At 37.2% G+C, this 27,737-nt stretch overlaps 1 protein-coding gene across 5 annotated transcripts in view; it reads right to left on the reverse strand.

The window, feature by feature from the left end:
• Nucleotides 1-27,737, reverse strand: part of SCAPER (S-phase cyclin A associated protein in the ER) — a 597,115-nt gene that overhangs the window by 229,152 nt on the left and 340,226 nt on the right. For all 5 annotated transcript variants that reach the window (XM_023197631.1, XM_023197627.1, XM_023197630.1 and 2 more), the window contains one exon: nucleotides 12,020-12,146. In XM_023197631.1, the coding sequence (XP_023053399.1) occupies nucleotides 12,020-12,146 (127 nt within the window). The remainder of the gene's footprint in view (nucleotides 1-12,019; nucleotides 12,147-27,737) is intronic.

Consider the following 27,737-nt stretch of genomic DNA (forward strand, 5'->3'; position numbering starts at 1 on the left):
TGAACCAGGAAGACACTGAATTCTTGAACAGACCAATAATGAGCTCTGAAACGCAAGCAGTAATAAATAGCCAACCAACCAAAAAAAGCCCAGGATCAGAAGGATTCACAGTTGAAGTCTATCAGGTATACAAAGAAGAGCTGGTACTATTCCTACTGAAACTATTCCAAAAAATTGAGGAGGAGGGACTCCCCACTAACTTATTCTATGAGGTCAGCATTATCCTGATACCAAAACCTGGAAGAGATACACCAAAGAAAACTTCAGGCCAATATCCTTGAAGAACATCAATGCAAAATTCTCAACAAAATACTGGCAATCCAAATCTAGCAGCACATCAAAAAGCTTATCCACCATAATGAAGTAGGTCTCATCTCTGGGAAGGAAGGTTGGTAACCTACAGAACGGGAGAAAACTTTTGCGAACTATGCATCCAACAAAGGCCTAATACCCAGCATCTATAAGGAGCTTAAACAAATTTACAAGATAAAAACCAATAACCCCATTAAAAAGTGGGCAAAGGCGATGAACAGACACTTCTCTAAAGAAGACATACAGGCAGCCAACAATCATTTTTAAAAAGTTCCACATCACTGATCATTAGAGAAATGCAAATCAAAACCACAATAAGATATCATCTGACATAGTCAGAATGGCTATGATTAAAATGTTAAAAAGTAACAGATGCTGGTGAGGTTGTGGAGAAAAAGGAATGCTTATACACTCAAGTTTGATGAAGTTTGACTACTGCACACAACTATCTAACCACCACCTAAAACAAAATACAGAACACTTTTTAATCACCCTAGAAATTTCCTTATGCCCCTTTCCAGTAAGTTATCCTTCTCTCAACACCTGCTTTTTGTTGTTTCTTTTTTAAAAATACAAACCATTTATAAGTTAAATCTGTCATATTCATGAAATAACAATTCAATTTTTCTTTATAGTAGTCTTCCAAGGGAGGCTAGCTGAAAAACGTCTGAAAAACATCTTCATTTTACTTTGGGCTATATACTTGTCACCTTCTGACAAAACATGGCTGTCACGCCAGCTATATTCAGTTATGTATCAGTTGCAATGAGGAAACAACCATGTAAGCTGAGAACATAGTGAAGGGATCGAAAGAAGAGATTCCTAGTATTGAATGCTTCCCATTTCTTCAGCTGAAGAATTCCAGCTGAAAATATGAGAAGCAAAACCATGGGGTTTGGAAGACAGGCAGTGTCTAGCAGGACCTGAACACAGTTTTCTGAATATAATTAGGTTGAAAAAGCTCTTAAAGCTTCCTGATTTATCTCTCTGAGCCTAGACTATGTAACTATGTGTGACACAGTCACAACAGTTGGCAAAAAGAGGAAAATGGTAGGGAAGAGTTTCTACCTTTCTACCTTACACAGGTATCTGTGAATGGAATTTTACAAGATAAGTTTTGAAAATACCAAAGCATGGCATGGTTTGCTATAGGTATTACAATGTAAATTGTGATTTCACATATCACAATTCACTTCAAATCATCAATGCTGCCAGCTATGTCATTTGCTTATTCAGATTCAAAAGAGTCACAGCTGAATCTCTATTTAAATTTGGCAGGATTCTATAAAGTCAGGAAAGGCAATTGGACAAACTCCATGTCCAATCCATCTGCTTAAACTGTTTACTTATAGTAACAGCATACACATGTCTCATGTTACTGATAAACCACAGAAAAGCTTCTGGGATGCTGTTACTATCCAAACTTAAATGTAATGTTTATCATCACAAAGTAATGAGAAAAGTTAATGCAAATACAGATCACACTGACTTGGACCAAATTTAACACAATGGTAAGAATAAGGAAAATGCTTTTGCATATGTAAGAGTATATTTTTAAACTCTTTTTTGAAATAATTGAACATTTCTTCAATAAAAGGGTCTTTTATCTGGAGCAATTTATTTTACCTTAAATTCTGAAAATTAATTTTATTGTTAAACATAAACATACAGGAGTGTCAGAAAAAACAGCAAACCTGTATTTTAATTTTACAGAATAATTTTAATAATAATTTTAATTTGAACAATGTGTAACCAGTATCCAGTCAAGAAAAAGAAAACTAGAAGCACAGAGGAAGCCACCTATATGACTCTTTCTGACCACGCAGCTCAACCTTCTCTCTGAACAATCACGATCCTGATTTTTAGGAAATTTCTTTTTCTATTTTCTTTACAGTTTTACCACCTATGTGTTATTCCAAAACAACACAGGTCCTTTTGTCTTTTCTTGAACTTTATATGACTGGAATTGTAACAGTATATATATTTTTTGGTGACTTGTTTCACTAAAGAGAGTTTGTGAGATACATACTGTTATCCATAGATGCAGTTCATTCATTTTTATTGTTGAATAATAATCCATTATATGAACATACCATAATTTGTATCTCCAGGTACTGATGGATTCTTGCACTATTTTCCATATGTGGTGATTGTAAACAATGCTGCCATTGAACATTTGTGCATATCTTGCCTGGTGGATATATGCATTGCTTTCCATGGAGTATATGCCTAAAAGTGAAATACGATACACATGTCTACAAATTTAGTAGACAACAGTAGACTGTTTGCTACAAGGTAGGCTCAACTTATGTTATCACGAACATTGTCTGTATGTTCCCATTGCTCTAGTTCTTTGCCAATACTTGGTATTTTCAATCTAATTTTTGTCATTCTGATAAGTGAATCACATTATCACACTGAATTTTTAATTTGAATTGTCCTGATTATTAAAGAGGTTGACTATCTACACATTTATTTTTTAGCTATTTGGATTTCTTTTTTCTTTTATTATTATTATTATTATTATTATTATTATTATTATTATTATTATTGTTATACTTTAAGTTCTAGGGTACATGTGCATAACGTGCAGGTTTGTTACATATGTATACTTGTGCCATGTTGGTGTGCTGCACCCATCAACTCGTCAGCACCCATCAATTCGTCATTTATATCAGGTATAACTCCCAATGCAATCCCTCCGCCCTCCCCCGCCATGATAGGCCCCGATGTGTGATGTTCCCCTTCCCGAGTCCAAGTGATGTCATTGTTCAGTTCCCACCTATGAGTGAGAACATGCGGTGTTGGGTTTTCTGTTCTTGTGATAGTTTGCTAAGAATGATGGTTTCCAGCTGCATCCATGTCCCTACAAAGGACGCAAACTCATCCTTTTTTATGGCTGCATAATATTCCATGGTGTATATGTGCCACATTTTCTTAATCCAGTCTGTCACTGATGGACATTTGGGTTGATTCCAAGGCTTTGCTATTGTGAATAGTGCCACAATAAACATACGTGTGCATGTGTCTTTATAGCAGCATGATTTATAATCCTTTGGGTATATACCCAGTAGTGGGATGGCTGGGTCATATAGTACATCTAGATCTAGATCCTTGAGGAATCGCCATACTGTTTTCCATAATGGTTGAACTAGTTTACAATCCCACCAACAGTGTAAAAGTGTTCCTGTTTCTCCACATCCTCTCCAGCACCTGTTGTTTCCTGACTTTTTAATGATTGCCGTTCTAACTGGTGTGAGATGGTATCTCATTGTGGTTTTGATTTGCATTTCTCTGATGGCCAGTGATGATGAGCATTTTTTCATGTGTCTCTTGGCTGTATGAATGTCCTCTTTTGAGAAATGTCTGTTCATATCCTTTGCCCACTTTTTCATGGGGTTGTTTTTTTCTTGTAAATTTGTTTGAGTTCTTTGTAGATTCTGGATATTAGCCCTTTGTCAGATGAGTAGATTGCAAAAATTTTCTCCCATTCTGTAGGTTGCCTGTTCACTCTGATGGTAGTTTCTTTTGCTGTGCAGAAGCTCTTGAGTTTAATCATATCCCATTTGTCAATTTTGGCTTTTGCTGCCGTTGCTTTTGGTGTTTTAGACATGAAGTCCTTGCCCATGCCTATGTCCTGAATGGTACCACCTAGGTTTTCTTCTAGGGTTTTTATGGTATTAGGTCTAACATTTAAGTCTCTAATCCATCTTGAATTAATTTTCATATAAGGAGTAAGGAAAGGATCCAGTTTCAGCTTTCTACTTATGGCTAGCCAATTTTCCCAGCACCATTTATTAAATAGGGAGTCCTTTCCCCATTTCTTGTTTCTCTCAGGTTTGTCAAAGATCAGATGGCTGTAGATGTGTGGTATTATTTCTGAGGACTAAGTAAGAAACAGACAGGTACACTCGCTGTTCAGCAATATTGTATCTTCTGCAACCTCTGCTGCTGATACCCAGGCAAACAGGGTCTGGAGTGGACCTCAAGCAATCTCCAACAGACCTACAGCTGAGAGTCCTGACTATTAGAAGGAAAACTATCAAACAGGAAGAACACCTATACCAAAACCCTATCAGTACGTCACCATCACCAAAGACCAGAAGCAGATAAAACCACAAAGATGGGGAAGAAGCAGGGCAGAAAAGCTGGAAATTCAAAAAATAAGAGCACATCTCCCCCTGCAAAGGAGCGCAGCTCATCGCCAGCAATGGATCAAAGCTGGTCAGAGAATGACTTTGACGAGATGAGAGAAGAAGGCTTCAGTCCATCAAACCTCTCAGAGCTAAAGGAGGAATTACGTACCCAGCGCAAAGAAACTAAAAATCTTGAAAAAAGAGTGGAAGAATTGATAGCTAGAATAATTAATGCAGAGAAGGTCATAAATAAAATGACAGAGATGAAAACCATGACACGAGAAATACGTGACAAATGCACAAGCTTCAGTAACTGACTCGATCAACTGGAAGAAAGAGTATCAGTGATTGAGGATCAAATGAATGAAATGAAGCGAGAAGAGAAACCAAAAGAAAAGAGAAGAAAAAGAAATGAACAAAGCCTGCAAGAAGTATGGGATTATGTAAAAAGACCAAATCTACGTCTGATTGGGGTGCCTGAAAGTGAGGGGGAAAATGGAACCAAGTTGGAAAACACTCTTCAGGATATCATCCAGGAGAACTTCCCCAACCTAGTAGGGCAGGCCAACATTCAAATTCAGGAAATACAGAGAACACCACAAAGATACTTCTCGAGAAGAGCAACTCCAAGACACATAATTGCCAGATTCACCAAAGTTGGAATGAAGGAAAAAATCTTAAGGGCAGTCAGAGAGAAAGGTCGGGTTACCCACAAAGGGAAGCCCATCAGACTGACAGCAGACCTCTCGGCAGAAACTCTACAAGCCAGAAGAGAGTGGGGGCCAATATTCAACATTCTTAAAGAAAAGAATTTTAAACCCAGAATTTCATATCCAGCCAAACTAAGTTTCATCAGTGAAGGAGAAATAAAATCCTTTACAGATAAGCAAATGCTTAGAGATTTTGTCACCACCAGGCCTGCCTTACAAGAGACCCTGAAGGAAGCCCTAAACATGGAAAGGAACAACCGGTACCAGCCATTGCAAAAACATGCCAAAATGTAAAGACCATGGAGGCTAGGAAGAAACTGCATCAACTAACGAGCAAAATAACCAGTTAATATCATAATGGCAGGATCAAGTTCACACATAACAATATTAACCTTAAATGTTAATGGACTAAATGGATGTCTTTCAGAATGCCTATTCTCTTGACCATTATCCTACTGGTTTAGTTTGTTTTTGCATCTCATTAATTTGTAGGAATTCCTTACATACTCTAGATGCCACTCTTTTGTTGATTATATATATAAAAAAATTCTTCCCTTCTATTGCTTGTCTTGTTACTCTCTTCCTGGTGTCTTTTGATGAACAAAAGTTCTTATTTTCAGTGCAGCCCAATTTATCAAGTTTCCCTTTACTGATAATTTCTTTTGTGTCAGTTTCTTGTCCAGGTAAAACTCCGAGGTAAAGAAGAGATTAGTCTATATTATCTTCTAAAAATTAGTTTTTTCTTTTCATATTTAGATCCATCTGGAATTAACTTTTTGTTTATGATGTGAGATAGAGGTAACTTTTTTTAAAAAACAAGGATATTCAATCATTATAGCCTTTATTCACTAAATAGAGCATACTTTCCCACAGTGTTCTGTGGTGCTTCCTTTTTCCATATGTGCACAATTACCTCACATGTCACAGATCAAGCATATATATACAAATGGTACTGTTTACGAATTCAATTATGTTCCATTCTTCTTTTTCTCCATCTTATCGCCAATAGTACACTATCCTAATTACTGTGGCTTTATAAAAAGTGTTTATACTTGGTAGAGCAAATCTTCCATATCGTTCCCTCTCCCCCTGCGCCACATGTCTCGCTCTGTTGCCCAGACTGGAGTGCAGTGGCGCGATCTTGGCTCACTGCAACTTCTGACTCCTGGGTTTGAGCAATTCTCCTGTCTCAGTCTCCCAAGTAGCTGGGATTACAGGTGTCCACCACCACACCTGGTTAATTTTTTTTATTTTTAGTAGAAGCGGGGTTTTGTCATGTTGTCCAGGCTGGTCTTGAACTCCTGTCGTCAAGTGATCCACCCATCTCAGCCTCCCAAAGTGCTGGTCATATTGTTCTTTTTCAACAGGGTTTTGCACACTGTTTCATTGGATCTTTGAAATTCCATATTTTAGAATCTGCGCCTAAATATTGTTCTTTAGAAATTCTAAATAGTGTTTTAGAATTTCCAAAGAACAAAGTGTTGGACTTTTAAATGAGATTTCACTGAATCTACAAATAAGCTTGGGCAGAAAAGAAAAATACACCATAGTGAGTTTTCCAATCCATAAACATTATAGATTTACTCCTAGATATTTAATATTTTGGTAATATACAAATATAATTGATTTTTATATACTGTCCATTGGCTAGTATCCTTGTTAATCTAACTTATTTGTGCTAATATTTATCTGTAAATTATTTTAAATTTTCTATGTATAACGTATCATTTGCTAACAATGACTATTTCACTTTTTCTCTCAAATCTTACAACTTTTATTTATTTATTTTTCCACTAGTTAGAACCCCCATTTTAAGCAGAAATGTTGACAGCAAATATTCTCTTTTTGTACACAATTTCAAAGGGAAATTTTTCAACATTTCACCAGTAAATATTATTTTGCTATACTTTTTTTGGTAGATTCAATTAGTCAGATTAAGGAAATTCCATTCTATTCCTGGTTTACTATGAATCTTTATTATTAATTGATGCTGAACTTACCAAACACTTTTGCTGCGTCTTTTGAGATGATATGTTTTCTTTTCTTCTGTTAATATATCATAATTTTCCAATGTTAAAGCAAACTTAAGTATCTTGAATAAATCCAACTTTGTTTTGATATATTATCCTTATTAGATACTGCATGATTCAGTTTGCTAAAATTTTGTTTAGAAATTCTCACTCCACATTTATGAATGAGATTGGTTTACAATTTTACTTTCTTTAGTTTCACTGTGACATTTGCGAATGTGGATTTCTTTTCATTTACCTTGCTTGGGCATAATTGGGCTTCTTGAATCTGTAAATTGATTTGTAAGTTTTGGAAAGTTCTAAATGATGATCACTTCAAATACTGTTTCTGCCCTATTTTCTTCTCTCTTTTCCTTTTGGAGCTCTAATTATACAAAAATTAGACATTTTCACCATATATTATATCCTTCTTATACTCTTCTCTTTATTTTCCATATCTTTTTCTCTCCATGCTCAGTCTGGATTCTTTCTTATGATCTATCTTCCAGTGCTTGGCTTATTCTACTGTTACCTCATCTATAAGTTTTGTAATTTTTATTACTAAAAGGTTCATTTCTCAAATTCTGATTTTTTCTCAAATGTGCTATATATCTTTTAAAACAATTAATATTTATATCTTCGATCATGATAAGCATAGTTCTGGAGCCTCTGCAGGTCTGCTTCTATTGGTTTTTATGCATGTTGTCTTGTCCCTTTGTATGCTTAATTACCTTACTCGGCCAAACACTACATTTGAAATTTATTTTGTTGAGATAATTTGAGACTTAGGTTGCTATTATCTTTCTCCAAAATAAATTTTCCAATTGCTTCTGTTAGCCACCTGGGGTATTAGCAATTTAGAATCATTTTAATCTTTTTTCAGTGATTTGGATTTTCCCAGCCACCTACATGATTTGAAACTGAGTTGTCTGTGTCATGACTGGTGTACTTCCTGTCTACCCTTTTTCCTTGTACAGTCCTTTAAGATCCCAAACCAAAACATGAGGTTTTTTTGCCATAGTCCCTACAATTGATTGTCCTAGATGCCAATATATTTTTTTTCTCATCAGTCCTGCAAACAGTCTCAAAGGAACTAATCAAACTCATGTCCACTTCTTTTGGATCAATGGTACCTAGTCCAGAAATGTCAAATTTCTGGATCTTGTTCCAGTAATTATTCATTACCCTGTTTGCAGTTCAGTTTTATTTCATATTTTATCTAGTTTAATTGTCATCAGTGGAAGGACAGTTCTGAATCACCTACTGTCACTACTGCTAAGTCCATTCCTATAGAAATTTTCAAGCTTGCCTTTTACTTCCTCAGAAGATAGCAAGCATAGTTTTGTAATCTGTGACTAGTAATAACAGAGCCTTGCAGTTCTAGTTTCTGCTTACTCATCACGACTTACTTATTTTTGGGCTTATCTTTTCACTATGGCTACTTGTCCTTGTAAAATTGTTTAACAGAAAGTATCTGAGGCCTAGAATGAAGGTGTCTTCTTCCAATGAGGATTTGTATTCTCTTCTAATTGATTCCTAAAGACACCACAAGTCAATCTAGGACAACTTTAAACTCAATTCACCGCCTGAAATAATACAGGTGATGTGAATTTGAGCAACAAATCTATGCCAGGGGTTGGACTATGGGTATAAATTCTGCATTGTGCCAAATTGCTTTCTTCATAGTCCTGAGAGTGGGATGCAAAGGTTCATCATTATGTGATGGAGTAGGCTGATGTGGTCTTATCTTCATGAAAGGAAAATCGGAAAAATCTCCTATTAGACCTCATACTTAGGCAGCCCTTATACTTTTACTTTCATCACCTTACACGATGACGCCTGTAAACCACAACCCACATTTGCCAATCTGGCACATGCTTTTTGGGGAAATTAAGTTATAAGCACAACTTTCTAAATTCTTGCTTTTTCCTTGGACTGGGAATTCTTTAATTTCTTCTTAGCTATTTGATGCTTTTAAGAAAACTGCTTTCTTCCCCACCCAGCATTTTCAGATATTTTTGTGGGGAGAGTTGGTACCAGTACCCTAGACCAAAGTATGTTAGTAAACAGAAGCGGCTTAAGATATTTTTAAAAACATAACACATAAATAAAGCTTATATACTTTTAATTTCTGAATGAAATCAGAAAACCCAAAAAAACAGAAGGAACCTGAAATGCATAGTAAGTACTACAAAACCCAGGTATCCTCAGTTTCCTGACCCCTTCCATGACAAGAGCATTTCTATACATCACAAGTTTAATCCATTAGGTCTAAAGTAGTTCTCAGAACTTTAGAAAAATTATCTAAAGAAACACTGTGTCAAGCGATAGTAGAAAGCATCCATGTTTTGAGGTCTAAGTTAAGCAAATAAAGACCTCAAGATTTATCTCTCACCATTCCTCCATTAGTGCTTACACTTGCCCAAGTTCTACTGTCTTACCTTGTCTCTTCTAGACTGTCTTCAAATATCCTTCACTGGGTACCTGGCTTTGGCTCTAATGAGTTTGTTACTCCAGACAGTTTTCCAAACAAAAAGTAATGGCTATTTACAATTCCTAGACTGAAATCATAAATATCATCAGCTGAATTACACTGAAATGTCAGTATTACTCTACAGAAGTCTTCATAAAGTGAGTGTGTCTTGGCTAGGTAAAAAGGATTTTAGTATAAAAGTAGCAAAAGGATCTTATTGTAGGTAAGTCTAAACTCTTAGGTGGTCCTGCAGTGTATACTCTGAGGAAAGCTTTACAGCAAGGTTCCTGACACAGACCATTTAGACTGGGAGCCAGACAACATTTTTCTCTCCCAAATTATAAGAAACCAGAGGTATTTCAGTAAATTGCCCCTTTGTGAATGAAATAACTTTAGGTAAATTTCGATACTGAATACCTTTCTTATATAGATCATTTTGCCTTTTCTTCAAAAGTTCTATTACTTTAACCTAAAACAATATTCATGAGATAAGATACGTGTAGCAGTGTCTTCAAGCAATTGCCTTTTAATTCAAAGTACTCTATCCTTTACAAAAATAATCAGTATATAATAATTTTTAAAAAGATCAGAGATTTTTCCCAAGGCACATTAAATCTTTAAATACTGCATTCTAGCAAATGTGTGACAACTACCAGTTTCTGAACCTCTGGTATCCTGAAAGGGATGTGTTACACACAAGAACTGACTTTACAGCTCTGCCACAATGCCACACTGAATAGGCTGCTTTTGGCTTCTCCAGATGATTGTACTATCTGATGCCAAAATGTAGTTGAGCACTACCTTGTAAAGTGGGATATTCATATGCCTGAGAACCCCACAATTCCACCATTGAGGCATATGCCCTAGACTACAGCAGTGATTCTCAAAATATGGTCCTTGGACTAGCAGCATCAATATGACTTAGGAACTTGTTAGGAATACAAATTCTCCAGACCCACCCTAAACCTACTTAATCAGAAATCTGGGGCAGGAGTCGGCGGCAGCAATCTGTGTTTTAACAAGTTCTCTAGGCAATTCTGATGCAGACGAAAGACTGAGACCCCCAGCTTTAAAGAAATTCTTGTTCATTTACTCTGATACAAGAATGTTTGAGCAGCACTGTTTGCCCATGCTTGCGTGCACTCTCTCTCTCACATACATAATACAAACTCTCTCTCTCTGAAATGTCCATTGTCAGAACAGATTTAAAAACTGTAGTATTAATACAATGAAGGACTTACTCTACAGCAGAGAAAAGCAATGAAAAACAGCTATAAGGCTAAAAACTTAGAACCATAATTTTGACTGAAAAAATAATTGCAGAAGTCTATTGTACAATATTTTATGAAGGTCAAAACCAACTAACGTTATTTAACAATACATTTACATGATAAAGCAATAAAGCTATTTCTAAAAAACAATGATACACCTTTAATTCTGTACAGTATTTCTTTTAAAGGAAACAGGAATGGGGTGAGAAAGGATCATACTGAGATCCACAAATGTAGTGGTAACAATCTTACTCCTAAATTGGGTGGTGAGTTCACAGCTGTTCACTGTATTTATATTATTTTTATTACAATTTCTTTTGTATACATCAAATATAACATAATAACCTTTAAACCTAGAAAACAAAACAAAAAACTACAGCTAATAAATGAAAACAGCCATTACTTTAAATAGAAAATTAGAAACCACCTAAATATTATACTTTACGTAAAATGTGATATGTTCATTCCATTAAAGGTTTTTAAAGACATGATAAAGTATTCATGATAAAACAATGTTAAAAAGTCCAATAAAATGTTTAGAAGAAGATACAATAAAATGTTATCAGTTGATATTACAGGACGTTTTATTTCTTCTTTGTACATTTAACATTTTCCTATAGTGAATAATAAACACTTTAAAAATCATTGAGGATATTTAAAATATCTCATTAAATTGAGATATTTAATGATTCTAAGTCATTAAAGAAAACTGCCAAATCTGTTGGAACCAGGGGATATTGGTGTTTGTAGAAATTTGGTTGTGATTTTTTAGGCTTTATAATTCAAAGTTTTCTATTTTCTGCTATAGAGTCATACATCTTTATTATTGTGATTCCTGACAAAATAATTTCAGTTTGTTTGTGTGGGGAAAATATGACTGAGGAAACCATGACCTAAAGAGGACTTCAATTTAAAAAACCTGAAAATAACTTCATTTAAACCACTGAAAAGAACAAAAGTAAAAAAAAAAAAAAATACATCTATTATTAACTAGCTTTAAAAAACAGAAGAAAGGCATATACTGAGTCTGCCTTATAGCTCTATGTACTGTCATAGCGAGAAAGGATCACAAAGATTAAGGTTAAAAAACCAGAGATTAGTTACACACCTCTTTTTCCAGTATTCTAGTGATCTCTCCTAGGGTCCGATCCAAAGCAGACACTTTATTGTTCGCCCATGAGCCACTGTCTTGTACTTGTAGTTGTTTTAGAAGATCTTTGGCTAATCGCTGAAGCCTTTAATACCAAATGAAAGGAAAGAATGACATTAATGAATTAGACTATAATGCTTCATTTCCCAAAACATCTTGAAACACAAGTTACTTTGAGTACTGTATTTGAAAATGCTTCACAGAGCACCTGAGGGGAGAAAAAAGCAGACAACCAATAAAGCTGGTGTTATTTTATATTCATGACCACCAATCCACTCTTCATGGCACAAAACAGAACTAAAAGATAATATTATCAATCTACAGGTTTAGCTAGAGCAATTGATGCCTTCAGTTTCTATAAGATTCTTAAATTGGAACAGAACTAGGAATCGGGAGAAGGTGAGAGGATGATAGAGAAAATGAGTATAAGAACCTGAGCAGGTTTTTATACTTTGATTTAAAACTTCAAATAGGTTTGGATATTATTAGCTTTATAAACTCTCAGAAAGCTGAACTTCCAAATGTTTGTTTACAGGCAGTTTGGGGATTGTCTGCTACTCATATCATTTACTTAGAAGAGAACACTTATTTGCTTTCCACCAAGAAATACCACATTATACCTAGACTATAAGAGTCTTCATTCAGATCACTGTGTGCATTACTTCTTTCTGGCCCCTACCTGGTTTCATGCACCTCACTCTTGGAGCAAGCCTCCTCTGCTTTCCACTTATTTGCTTGAGAATCCACTAACAGATGCTCACCAGATCTCCCCACTTTTCCCCTATATATTATCCCCATTGCCTTAAATTTTTCTCTGTGATAGATTTCACAGTACATCATTATAATCATTTTCTTGCAAATGTCCTACATTTCCTCTCTGTTGTTCTGTTCTTCACTCTTCTTAGACAAACCCCAGCAGTGGTAATAATGTTAGTTTAGCTCTTACTACGGGCCAGGCGCCATTCTCAATGTTTTGCAGGCATTAATTTCTTTAGCTGGATTAATGAAAACAACTGCCAGACTTTTCCATTTCTGAATCTGGCGGGGGTAGGGGTGGTTGGGGAGTGAGACCATGCAAAATACTGGTAGGACTACTGATTCAAGATCTTACTAAATCTCTCTAGGGTGTTCATTCTCTCACTGTCCACAAAGATTTGCTTCATACATTCCCCACTCTCTTCAAAACTCCACCCTTTCCTTTCTCTCTCTTGCTTTCATAAGATGATCATACATTTCAAAGAGAAAACAGAAATTACTGGAACAAGAAAATTTTCACTTTTGGCCATAAAATCTACAAGCTTATCTGCATTTCACCCATCTTCTTCTTTGTTCTTCTTATTACAGTCATTCCTTCCAGGCAGGACTAATTTCACCACACAGGATGTATGCACGAGTTCTTTCTGGATCTCAAGCTCTCTCTTCTTCCTGTCTCAGGTCTTTCGGCAAATGTTCTTCATCTTTTCCTTCTGAAATGCTTCCTCCACTTCCACATTACCTAGAACATTACTATTTATCCCTCGGCTTTTAGCACAAACATTACTTTCTCTGATTTGATTATTTCTTCAAAGCACTCATCACAAGAGAATTAAAAATACTTATTGAACTAACTGTTTAATGTGTGCTTCTTCTGTGCAAAGCTTTACAAGGGAATTTTCTGAAGTGATAGAAATGTTCTATATTTGCACTGTCCAACATGGTGGCTAGAAGCTATTGTATTGAACAGTACAGAAGCAGAGTATTAACTTCATGAGAGAGGTGATCGCCTATCTGCTCACTGCTTTATCCTTATCATGTAACATGCTACTTTTACAGAAGTACACTCATTAGATATTTAATAAATTCATATCCTACAGAGAAAACTTGTTCTTTACATTAATTTTAACAATATCCAGACCAGGGATGGTGGTTCATGCTTGTAATCCCAGCACTTTGGGAGGTCAAGGCAGGAGGTTCACTTGAAGCCAGGAATGTGAGATCAGCCTGGGTAACAAAGCAAGACCTAGTTTCTATAAAAAATAAATAATTAGCTGGCAATGGTGGCATGCACCTGTAGTCCTAGCTACTCAGGAGGCTTAAGTGGGAGGACTGCTTAAGTTCCGGCGTTCCAGACTGCAGTGAGCTTACACCACTGTGCTCCAGCCCAGGCAAGAGAGCGAGACCTCCATCTCTAAAAAGAAAAAAACCCAATAACTTCATAGGTTACAAAATACTTTCATGTAAGTGATCCTATTTAATCCTCTCAACAACGCTGTCAATTAGTATTAGCCCTATTTGAAAATGCAAAAACTGATGAAGAGCAAGCCAAATGGAAGCCTTCACAGATGTCCTCCATACAAGAACACTAAATTGAACAACTATCCACATAAAAACGTACCTTAAAAATACTGCATGTTCTCACTCATAGGTGGGAATTGAACAATGAGATCACTTGGACATAGGAAGGGGAATATCACACACCGGGTCCTATTGTGGGGAGGGGAGAAGGGGAGGGATAGCATTAGGAGATATACCTAACGTAAATGACGAGTTAATGGGTGCAGCACACCAACATGGTACATGTATACATATGTAACAAACCTGCACGTTGTGCACATGTACCCTAGAACTTAAAGTATAAAAAAAAAAAGAACCAAAAGTTGGTGAATCACCACAGTACCTGGTTTTAACTTCATATCACTGAAAAAGGCACTGAAGAGGTAGGAAAGACAGTTTTGAAATGCTGATGCCACTCCTCCCTCATCCCCCGGCAGTCACCCTGGGGTGCAGACAGAGAGTCTATGCACTTGGGAGACAGGAAGCACAGTGACAGAGGGACTTTGCATTGGAAATCAGTGCTAGCCAGTTACAGTGGAAAGCAACAGGACAGAATTCAGCTCGCCCCCACAGAGAGAGCATTTAGACTAGCCTTAGAGAGCAGGGAATTGCCCATCCTAGCAGTCGGAACTTGAGCTCCAGCAAGCCTTGTTACTGCAGGTTAAAGTATTCTGGGGACCTAAATAAACTTGAAAGGAGGTTTAAGCCACAAGAACTGCATTTCCTGGGCAAGTCCTGGTGTTGTGCTGGGCTCGGAGTCAGTGAACTTGGGAAGAACGTGACCTATGAGACCAGCCAGGGCAGCCAAGGGAGTGCTTGCACCCACCGCCCCCAACCCCAGGCAGCTCACAACTCTGGTACAGACTCCTTCCCTATGCTTGAGTAAAGGGGAGGGAAGAGTAAAGAGGACTCTGTGCCAGGCACAGTGGCTCATACCTATAATCCCAGTGCTTTAGGGAGGCTGAGGCAGGAGGATTGCTTGGGCCCAGGAGTTCGAGACCAGCCTGGGCAACATGGTGAAAGCCTGTCTCTACCAAAAAATACAAAAATTAGCTGGGTGTGGTGGCACACACTTGTAGTCCCACCTACTCGGAAGGCTGAGTAGGCAGGATCGATTGAGTTTCAAAAATCAAGGCTGCAGTGAACTATGATTTCATGCTACTGTACTCTAGCCTGGGTGAAAAAGCAAGACCCTGTCTCAAAAAAAAAAAGAGGACTTTGTCTTGCAACTTGGAAACCAGCTCAGCCATAGTAGGACAGAATAACTGGGCAGAATCCTGAGGCTCCCATTCCAGGCCCTAGCTCCTGGATGGTATTTTAAGACATATCCTGGGCAAAAATGGAATGGGCTACCTTAAAGGGAAAGACCCAGTCCTGGAAGGATTTGTCATCTGCTGACAAAAGAGTACTTGGGCCCTGACGAGTTAGCAGTGGTAGCCAGGAAGCACTCACCAAGGGCCTTGGGTGAGACTCAGAGACATGATGGCTTCAGATGGGATACAGTACATTCACAGCTGTGGTGGCTACGGGAGAGACTACTTCTGCTTGAGAAAAGGGGAGGGAAGAGTAAGGGAACTTTGTTTTGCAGCTTAGGTATCAGCTTGACCACAGTCGGGTAGAGCAATAATGGGTCCTTGAGGTCCCTGATTCCAGGCCTTGGCTCTTGGACGGTATTTCTGAACCTGACCTGGGCCACAGGGGAGCCACTTTCCTGAATGGAAAGGCCCAAGTCAGGCAGCATATACCACAAACTGAATGAAGAGCCCTTGGGCCTTGAGTGAACACTGGCAGTAGCCAGGCAGTACTCACCATGGGCCTAGGGTGGTAGCGGCCACAGAAAGAGACTCCTATGACTATAGAAAGGGGAGGGAAGAGTGGGAAGGACTTTGTCTTGTGGTTTGGGTGTCAACTCAACCACAGTAGAACAGAGCACTAGGTTGATTCCTAATGTTTCTGACTTTAGGCCCTGGCTCCTGGATGGCACATCTGGACCTGCTCGGGTCAGGCAGAACTTGCTGCACTGAAGGGAGATACATAACCCTGGCCGGTTTTGCCACCTGCTGATTGTACAGCCCTAGGGAGACTTCAGCAAACAAAGGTGGTAGCCAGGCAGTGGTTACTGCAGGCCGTGGGAGAGACACAGTAGTCTGTGCTTCAGGTCTGACCTAGCACAGGCCCAGTGGTGGGGGCTACAGGGGTGCTTGTGTCAACCTTCATCTAGCTGCAAGCAGCTCAGCACAGAGAGAGAGACTCCATTTGTTTGGGAGAAAATAAGGGAAGAGAACAAGAATTTCTGCCTGGTTGTCCAGAAAATTCTGGATCTTATCCAAGACCACCAAGGCAGTACCTCTACGAATCTACAAGAGCCATAGTGTTACTGGGCTTGGGGTTCCCCCAAATGCAGATATAACTGCGGTGGCCAACAACTTAGGTTTCAACACCCAAGTCCCTTTGGATACCTGGAAAGCATTCCCAACAAGGACGGGGACAAACAAGCCTACACTGTGAAGACTACAATAAATACCTAACTCTTCAATGCCCAGACACCTACAAACACCCAATGATCTCACCTAATGAACTAAATAAGGCACCAGGGACCAATCCTGGAGAAACAGAGGTAAGTGACCTTTCCGGCAGAGAATTCAAAATAGTTGTTTTGATGAAACTCAAAGAAATTCAAGATAACACAGAGAAGGAATTCAGAATTCTATCAGATACATTTAGCGAAGAGATGAAAATAATGAAAAATAATCTTTGGGAGGCCAAGGCAGGCAGATCTACAAGGTCAGGAGATCGAGACCATCCTGGCTAACACGTTGAAACCCTGTCTTGACTAAAAATACAAAAAATTAGCTGGGTGTGATGGCAGGCACCTATAATTCCAGCTAATCAGTAGCTGAGACAGGAGAACGGAGTGAACCCAGGAGGCGGAGCTTGCAGTGAGCCAAGGTTGCACCACTGCACTCCAGCCTGGGTGACAGAGCAAGACCCCATCTCAAAATAAATAAATAAATAAATAAATAAATAATAATCAAGCAGAATCTCTGGAGGTGAAAAATGCAACTGACCTACTGAAGAATGAATCAGAGTCTCTTACCAGCAGAAATGATCAAGCAGAAGAAAGAATTAGTGACCCTGAAGACAGGCTATTTGAAAACAGTCAGAGGAGACAAAGAGAAGGTAGAGAGAAAGACCAGGCAGAAAGTTTATTCAAAGGGATAATAACAGAACTTGGGAAACCTAGAGAAAGATATCAATAATCAAGTACAAAAAAGTTATAGAACTAGATTTAACCCAAATAAGATTATATCAAGACATTTAATAGGCAAACTCCCAAAGGTCAAGGATTTTAAAAAGCATTCTATAGAGGCCAGGCACAGTGACTCATGCCTGTAATTCCAGCACTTTGGGAGACCAAGGCAGGCAGATCACTTAAGGCCAGGAGTTCGAGACCAGTCTGGCCAACGTGGCAAAACCCTGTCTCTACTAAAAATACAAAAATTAGCTGGCATGGTGGTGCACACCTGTAATCCCAGCCACTCAGGGAGCTGAGGCACGAGAATTGCTTGAACCTGGGAGGCAGAGGTTGCAGTAAGCCGAGATTGTACCACTGCACTCTAGCCTGGGTGACAGAGTGAGGCTCTGTCTAAATAAATAAAATAGCATTCTAAAAGCAAGAGAAAAGAAATAACATAAAATGGAGCTCCAGTATGTCTGTGGCAGCACACTTTTCAGTGGAACCTTTAAAGGCCAGGAGACAGTGGCATTTTGTTATTTATTTAAAGAGTTGAAGGAAAAAACCTTTTATTTGAGAATATTATATCCAGCAAAAATATCCTTCAAACATGAAGGAGAAATAAAGACTTCCCCAGAAAAACAAAAGCTGAGGAATTTCATCAACACAGGACCTTTCCTATATGAAATGCTAACAAATTCTTCAACGTGAAAGAAAAGGATGTTAATAAGCAATATGAAATCATCCGAAGGTGCAAAACTCACTGGTAATAGTAAGCACACAGAAAAACACAGACTATTATAACACTGTAATTGTGGTATGTAAACTATTCATATTGTGAGTAGAAAGACTAAAAGATGAACCAATAAAAAATAATTACGTTTTAAGACATAGTACAAAAAGTGAAAAAGCAGAGGGATGAAGTTAAAATATAAAGTTTTTATTAGTTTTCCCTTTGCTTGTTATTTAGTTTTTCTATGCAATTGCTGTTAAGTTGTCATCAGTTTAAAATAATGGGTTATAAAATATCAATTGCAAGCTTCGTGGTAACCTCAAACCAAAAACCACACAACGGATTCATAGAAATAAAAGCAAGAAATCAAAACACATTGCTAAAGAAAAACTACCTTCACTACGAGGAAGGAAGAAAACAAGGAAAAGACCACAAAGTAACCAGAAAACAAATAATAAAATGGCATAAGTCCTTACTTGTCAGTAACTGGATGTAAATGGAATAAGCTCTTCAATCAAAAGACATGTAATGGCTGAATGGATTAAAACAAGAAGATCCAACTATTTGTTGCCTCCAAGAAACACACTTCTCCTATAAAGACACACAGACTGAAAATAAAGGGATGTAAAAACATACTATGTGAAAATGGAAACCAAACAAGAGTACAAGTAGCTATACTTGTATCAGAAAAAAATACATTTCAAGACAAAACTGCAGAGACAAATAATGTCATTATACAATAAAAGGGTCAATTCAGTAAAACAATATAACAATTATAAATACATATGCACTGAATACTGGAGCACACAGATATGTAAAGCAAGTATGATTAGAACTAGAGAGAGAGACAGACCCCAATACAGTAACAGCTAGAGACTTCAGTGCCCCACTTTTAGCACTGGACAGATCATCCAGACAGAATATCAACAAAGAAACACTGGATTTAATCTAAACCATAAACAAAATGGACCTAATAGATATTTACAGAACATTTCATCCAATGGCTGAAGAATACACATTCTTCTCCTTAGCACATGGATCATTCTCATGGACAGATCAAGTGTTGGACCAAAAAATGTCTTAAAAACTTCAAAAACCTGAAATTATATCAATAGTCCTCTCTGACAAAACTAGAATAAAACTAGAAATCAGTAAGAGGAATTTTGGAAACTATACAAACACATGGAAATTAAACCACATGGTCCTGAATGACCAGTGGGTTAATGAAGAAGTTGAGAAAAAAATCAATAATTTTCTTGAAACAGCTGTGTGTGGTGGCTCATGCCTGTAATCCTAGTACTTGGGGAGGCTAAGATAGAAGGACCCCTTGAAGCCAGGAGTTTGAGGCTAGTCTGAAAAGGAAAGCAAGACCCCATCTCCACACATAAAAAAAAATTCTTGAAAATATTATAATGGAAACACAATATAACAAGACCTATAGTGTTATAATATATTATAAGGATATAGTGAAAGCAGTACTAAGAGGAAAGTTTATACCTATAAGCATTTATATCAAAAAAGTAGAAAAACTTAAAATAAAAAACCTATAGCTACATCTTAAAGAACTAGAAAAGCAAGAACAAGCCAAACCCCAAATTAGTAGAAGAAAAGAAATTACAAAGATCAGAGCAGAAATGAATGGAATTGAAAGAAAATAATATAATCAGTGAAATGAGAAGTTTGTTTTTTGAAAAGATAAACAAAATCAACAAACCTTTAGTCAGACTAAGAAGAAAAAGACCCAAATAAATAAAATCAGAGATGAAAAAGGAGACATTACAACCAATACCACAGAAATTTAAAGGATCATTAGAGGCTACCATGAGCAACTACATGTCAATAAATTGGAAAGCCTAGCAGAAATAAGTAAATTCCTACACATATACAACCAACCAAGGCTGCACTATGAAGAAATCTAAAATCTGAAGAGACCAATAACAACTAATGAGATTAAAGCCATAACAAAAAGTCTCCTAGAAAAAAAAAAAGTCCAGGACCTGAGGGCTTCACTGCTGAGTTTAACCAGATATTTAAAGAAGTAATATCAATCTTACTTAAACTATTCTAAAAAGTGGAGGAGAAGGGAATATTTTCAGACTCATTCTAGGAGGTCAGTATTATCCTGATATCAAAACCAGACAAAGACACACAAAAAGAAAACTATAGGTCAATATCCCTGATGAACATTGATATAAAAATCCTCAACAAAATATAAGCAAATGGAATTCAACAACACATTAAAAAGATCATTCATCGTGACCAAATGAGATTTATCCCAAGGATGCAAGGATGGTTCAACATATGCAAAGCAATGTGATACATCATATCAACAGAATGAAGGACAAAAACAATATAATCATTTTAATGGATGCTGAAAAAGCAAGACAGAGTCTCGCTCTGTTGCCCAGGCTGGAGTGCAGTGGTGTGATCTCAGCTCACTGCAACCTCTGCCTCCCAGGTTCAAGCCATTCTCGTACCTCAGCCTCCCGACTAGCTGGAACTACAGGCTCACATCACCATGCCCAGCTAAGCTTTTGTATTTTAGTAGAGAAGGGGCTTCACCATGTTGCCCAGGCTGGTCTCAAACTCCTGAGCTCAGGCAATCCGCCTGCCACAGCCTCCCAACGTGCCAGGATTACAGGTGTGAGCCACCGTGCCTGGTCTGAAAAAGCATTTGATAAAATTCAACGTTCATTCATGATAAAAACCTTCAAAAAACTGTGTATAGAAAGAACATACCTCAACACAATAAAAAACATATATGACAGACACAGAGCTAGTATACTGAACAGAGAAATGCTAAAAGCCTTTCCTCTAAGAACTGAAACAAAACAAGGATACCCACTTTCACCACTGTTATTTAACATACTCCTGGAAGTCCTACCTAGACCAACTGGACAAGAGAAAGAAATGAAGGGCATCCAAACTGAAAAATAAAAAGTCAAATTATCCTTATTTGCAGATGATATGATCTTATGTTTGGAAAAACCTAAAGACTCCACCAAAAAACTATTAGAACTAATAAACAAATTCAGTAAAACTGTAGGATATAAAATCAACATATGAAAATCACTAGCATTTCCACATCCCGACAGCAAACAATCTGAAAAAGTCAAGAAACTAAACGTATTTACAATAGCTTCAAAGAAAATAAAACACCTAGAAATTAACCAAAGAAATAAATGATCTCTACAATGAAAACTATACAACACTGATGTAAGAAACTGAAGAAGACACAAATAAATGGAAAGGTATTCCATGTTAATGGAATCAAAGAATATTGTTAAAATGTCTATACTATCTGAAGTAATCTACAGTTTCAATGTAATCTCTATCAAAATACCAACGAAATAAGTATTTTTCTATTTCACAGAAATTGAAAAAACAATTCTAAAACCTACGTGGAAGTACAAAGGATGCAAAATAGCCAAAGCTATTCTGAGCAAAAAATAACGAAACAGAAGGAGTCACGCTATCTGACCTCAAAAGTATACTACAAAGCTATAGTAACCAAAACAGCATGGTACTTACATAAAGACAGACACATAGTCCAGTGGAATACAATAGAGAATCTGGAAACAAATCTTTACATCTACAGAGGACTCGTTTTTGACAATGTCACCAAGAATATAAATTGAGGAACAGATAGTCTCAAGATGGTCCCTTCAATAAATGGTGCTGAAAAAACTGGATATCCATATTCAAAAGAATGAAACTAGTAACCTATCTCTTGTCATATACAAAAATCAAATCAAAGGGAATTAAAGACTTACATCTAAGACCTCAAGCTATGAAACTATTACAAGAAAACACTAAAGAAATTCTCCAGTACATTGGACTGAGCAATGATTTCTTGAGTGTAGGCCAGGTATGGTGGCTCACTCCTGTAATCCCAGCACTTCGGGAGGCTAAGGCGGGCAGATCACGAGGTCAGGAATTTGAGACCAGCCTGGTCAACATAATGAAACCCTGTCTCTACCAAAAATAAAAAAATTAGCCAGACATGGTGGCATGTGCCTGTAGTCCCAGCTACTCAGGAGGCTGAGGCAAGAGATTTGCTTGAACCTGGAAGGTGGAGGTTGCGATGAGCCAAGACTGAGCCACTGCACTCCAGCCTGGGCAACAGAGTGAGACACCGACTCAAAAAAAAAAAGAAAAAAAAAATCTTGAGTGTAATCCCATAAGCATGGGCAACCAAAACAAAAAATGGACAAATCGGATCACATCAAGTTAAAAAGCTTCTGCATAGCAGAGGAAAGAATCAACAAAGTGAAGAAACAACCCACAGAATGGGAGAAAATATTTACAAACTATACATCTGACAAAGGTGTAACAACCAGAATATATAAGAGCTCAAAGAACTCTGTGGAAAAAAAAAAAACCAATAATCTAATTTAAAAATGGGCAAAAGATCTGAATAGACATTTCGCAAGAGAAGACATACAAATGGCACACAGGTGTTTGAAAAGGTGCTCAACATCACTGATAACAGAAAAATGCAAATCAAAACTACAATGAGATATCATCTCACCCCAGTTAAAATGGCTTTTATCCAAAAGGCAATAACAAATGCTGGTGAGGATGTGGAGAAAAGGGAACCCTCATGCACTATTGGTGGGAATGTACTATAAATTAGTAAAACCACTATGAAGAACAGTTTCACGCTTTCTCAAAAAACTAGAAACAGAGCTACCATATGATCCAGCAATCCCACTGGTGGGTATATACCCAAAAGAAAAATCAGTATATCGAAGAGGTATCTGTTCTCCCACGTTTATTGCAGCACTATTCATAACAGCCAAGATTTGGAAGCAACCTAAGTGTCCACCAAGAGATAAACAGATAAAGAAAATGTGGTATATATATAGAATGGAATATATTCACCAATAAAAAGAAATGAGATCTTAGCATTTGCAACAACACATGTGGAACTGGAGGTCATTATGTCAAGTGAAATAAACCAGGTGAAGTAAGACAAACTTTCCTTGTTTTCACTTATGTTTGGGAGCTAAAAATTGCAACAACTGAATTCATGGAGACAGAGAGTAGATTGACGGTTATCAGAGGCTGGGAAGGGTAGTGGGGAAGTGGGAGTCATTAATAAGTACAAAAATATAGTTAGATAGAATGAATCAGATCTAGTATTTGATACCATAACAGAGTGACTAAGGTCAACAATTTATTGTATATTTTTAAATAACTAAAGGAGTATAATTGGATTGTTTGTGACACAAAGAGGGGATAAATGCTTCAGGTGATGGACATCCCATTTACCCTGAGGTGATTATTATGCATTATATACCTGTATCAAAATATGTCATATACCCATAAACATATACACCTACTATGTGCCCACAAAAATTAAAACTAAAAAAATGCAAAATCTAAGGTTCAAGATAGTTAGGCGACCTTCCCAAGGTCATAACAGTCGGTAATTTGTACTATGGAACTTGAAACCTAAGCCTTTAATCTTCAAATCTTATGCTTTTGCGTTCATACCATATTAGTCAATTTAATTTTTAATTTTTTTTTTTTTTGAAAAGACAGGGTCTCGCTATGTTGCCCACACTGTTCTTGAACTCCGGGGCTCAAGTGATCCTCCTACCTCAGCCTCCCAAAGTGCTTGGTAATATTACAGGTGTGAGCCCACCATGCCCAGCTTCAATTTAAATAAGAAAGTTCTATTCACAAAAGACTATATTCCTAGAATACAATTTCATCTAAAAATTTATGTAAATGTTAAAATTTTTCAAAGAATACAACAACAAATGCAACTGAAAAAGGTACTGGTGAACTTCAGTTTAAGCCTCAGCTATTTACTTGAAGCTTACTTTGATAAGTCAAAGAATAGAAATAAAAACTCTAAAATCAGAAGTACCTATACTTGAATTCTGGCTCCAGCACATACCATGTGTATAAACCCTGGGGAGGTTATTTAACTTCTCTGAATCTCAGTTTCTTCATCTTAAAAATCAGGACAATATATATTTCCTTTCAGAGCTTTGGGAGGTTTGAAATGATTACTGTAACAATCCTGACACCACACACTAAAGCAGACATTCAATAAATGGTCAACTATTACTACTATTCACTGATAGTATATCTCAATCTAACAAATGGAAAAAGAGAATATTAAAAATAAAAAAAAATTAGTAATGGCAGCATACTTCTTTTACCTTCCAATCAAATATGGGCTAGAGTCACATCCAATTAAAGTTACTGACCTTATGTGGAAGATGATTGGCAGTGAACTTCACTGTGTGATAGGTAAGTAGCCAATTTCTGCGTACCATGTAACTAAATATCCAGCCACAGCAACAGGTATATATGAATTTAGCACTATTCTTACCAAGAATGCTGACATTGGACTGAAAATCAGTACTGAGGGAGGCACAAGGACTATTTTAATTCACAGAATACAAGAGGCTTGTATTTCACCCTCAGGTAAATCAATTCTGATCCTATCCTTCAAGCAAGAATGCCAAATCAAGGTGATGCTTTGGTAATATGAGCTACACCCGTATCATTCCGTGCCTTCACAGAAGTACAACAAATAAAATAGCCCCTGTCAAGAAAAAAAGCACTAGATTTTAATTCATGCAATAAATAATTATAGAATGTCAGAGAAGTCAAGCTCTGAGAGCCATATTTTCCTCCCAGTGCAAAAGCAGGAGCTGCTTAGAGAGCGCAGTTTTTAACACAGAAACTTTTATTTTGATTCCTTCTGGCAGATAATTTTTCTAGCATAAAAAGAAGAAGTGAAGGCATTGTAACTCCCAACCTAGGAATATGAGAAATATCTGTCAGGTAAATGGCTTTGTGAATAATGCTGCCAGATCAAATATTTTCTTCTTAAAACTGGAACAAATTTCAGCAACTCTAAGCTGAAGTCTGTCATTGGTAAATGTGAAACGTAAAAGTATCTCTCCCAGGATTCCTAACTTTTATCACAGTTAAGTTTGCTTGGGATGGTGGGGTGGTCCACTAGGATCATTTAGAAGATTTGTAAAAGTACAAGAAAAGATGCTTGGTCCATTTAGGAACTAAGATTGTTCTGCAGCATAATAGATAGGAAGACATAATTTATTAACTTTTCATCTCCTCTATTTGGAAGGTACATGGTCTAAATTTAGAGCTATTTTTAGACATTCATAGCTGGAATTAATTAAATAAATTTAGGGCTATATTTAGTCACTCAGATCAGGAATTAGCCATTTCCCCAAGAAGTTCTTGTTTCTTTTACTGAGAAAAGGTATTTCAAACCCCAAATCAATAAGCACTAGAGCTGCTCTTTGCTACTGAGTTGGGCATTCTTTTCATGCCTCGTCAATGAACAGAGCTAGAAAATATATATGTATATACACATGCATACATATATATGGGTATATAAATGCATGTGTGTGTATTACATATACAGTCACCCTTGGTATTTGTTTGGGGATGGTTTCACTATCCCCAGATGGATACCAAAATCAGATGCTCAAGTCTACTAAATATCAGGGATATTGGTCTGTTCATCAGGGATATTTGTCTGTAGTTTTCTTTTTTGTTAGGTTCTTTCCTGGTTTTGATATTAGAGTGATACTGGCTTTACAGAATGATTTAGGGAGGATTCCCTCTTTCTCTATCTTGTGGAACGCTGTCACTAGAATTGGTACCAATTCTTCTTTGAATGTCTGATAGAATTCAGCTGTGAATCTGTCTGGTCCTGGACTTTTCTGTTGTTGTTGGTAATTTTTAAAATCACCATTCAATCTCGCTGCTTGTTATTTGTCTGTTCAGCTTTCTAATTCTTCCTGATTTAAGTTAGGAGGCTTGTATCTTTTCAGAAATGTATCCATCTCCTCTAGATTTTCTAGTTTATGAACGTAAAGGTGTTCATGGTACCCTTGAATGACCTTTTGTATTTCTGTGGTGTCAGTTGTAATATCTCCCATTTTGTGATTGAGCTTATTTGGATCTTCCCAATCAATAGAATTAATGGTCTATGAATTTTATTTATCTTTTCTTTTTCTTTTTTTTTTTATTATACTTTAAGTTCTAGGGTACATGTGCATAACGTGCAGGTTTGTTACATATGTATACCTGTGCCATGTTGGTGTGCTGCACCCATCAACTTGTCAGCACCCATCAATTCATCATTTATATCAGGTATAACTCCCCAATGCAATCCCTCCCCCCTCCCCCCTCCCCATGATAGGCCCTGGTGTGTGATGTTCCCCTTCCCGAGTCCAAGTGAACTCATTGTTCAGTTCCCACCTATGAGTGAGAACATGCGGTGTTTGGTTTTCTGTTCTTGTGATAGTTTGCTAAGAATGATGGTTTCCAGCTGCATCCATGTCCCTACAAGCACGCAAACTCATCCTTTTTTATGGCTGCATAGTATTCCATGGTGTATATGTGCCACATTTTCTTAATCCAGTCTGTCCCTGATGGACATTAGGGTTGATTCCAAGTCTTTGCTATTGTGAATAGTGCCGCAATAAACATACGTGTGCATGTGTCTTTGTAGTAGAATAATTTATAATCCTTTGGGTATATACCCAGTAGTGGGATGGCTGGGTCATATGGTACATCTAATTCTAGATCCTTGAGGAATTGCCATACTCTTTTCCATAATGGTTGAACTAGTTTACAATCCCACCAACAGTGTAAAAGTGTTCCTGTTTCTCCACATCCTCTCCAACACCTGTTGTTTCCTGATTTTTTAATGATTGCCATTCTAACTGGTGTGAGATGGTATCTCATTGTGGTTTTGATTTGCATTTCTCTGATGGCCAGTGATGATGAGCATTTTTTCATGTGTCTGTTGGCTGTATGAATGTCTTCTTTTGAGAAATGTCTGTTCACATCCTTTCCCCACTTTTTGATGGGGTTGTTTTTTTCTTGTATATTTCTTTGAGTTCTTTGTAGATTCTGAATATTAGCCCTCTGTCAGATGAGTAGATTGCAAAAATTTCCTCCCATTCTGTAGGTTGCCTGTTCACTCTGATGGTAGTTTCTTTTGCTGTGCAGAAGCTCTTTAGTTTAATGAGATCCCATTTGTCAATTTTGGCTTTTGCTGCCGTTGCTTTTGGTGTTTTAGACATGAAGTCCTTGCCCATGCCTATGTCCTGAATGGTACTACCTAGATTTTCTTCTAGGGTTTTTATAGTAATAGGTCTAACATTTAAGTCTCTAATCCATCTTGAATTAATTTTCGTATAAGGAGTAAGGAAAGGATCCAGTTTCAGCTTTCTACTTATGGCTAGCCAATTTTCCCAGCACCATTTATTAAATAGGGAATCCTTTCCCCATTTCTTGTTTCTCTCAGGTTTGTCAAAGATCAGATGGCTTTAGATGTGTGGTATTATTTCTGAGGACTCCGTTCTGTTCCATTGGTCTATATCTCTGTT

The sequence above is a fragment of the Piliocolobus tephrosceles genome, chromosome 6 (genome assembly GCF_002776525.5).
Source record: "Piliocolobus tephrosceles isolate RC106 chromosome 6, ASM277652v3, whole genome shotgun sequence".
NCBI lineage: Eukaryota > Metazoa > Chordata > Mammalia > Primates > Cercopithecidae > Piliocolobus > Piliocolobus tephrosceles.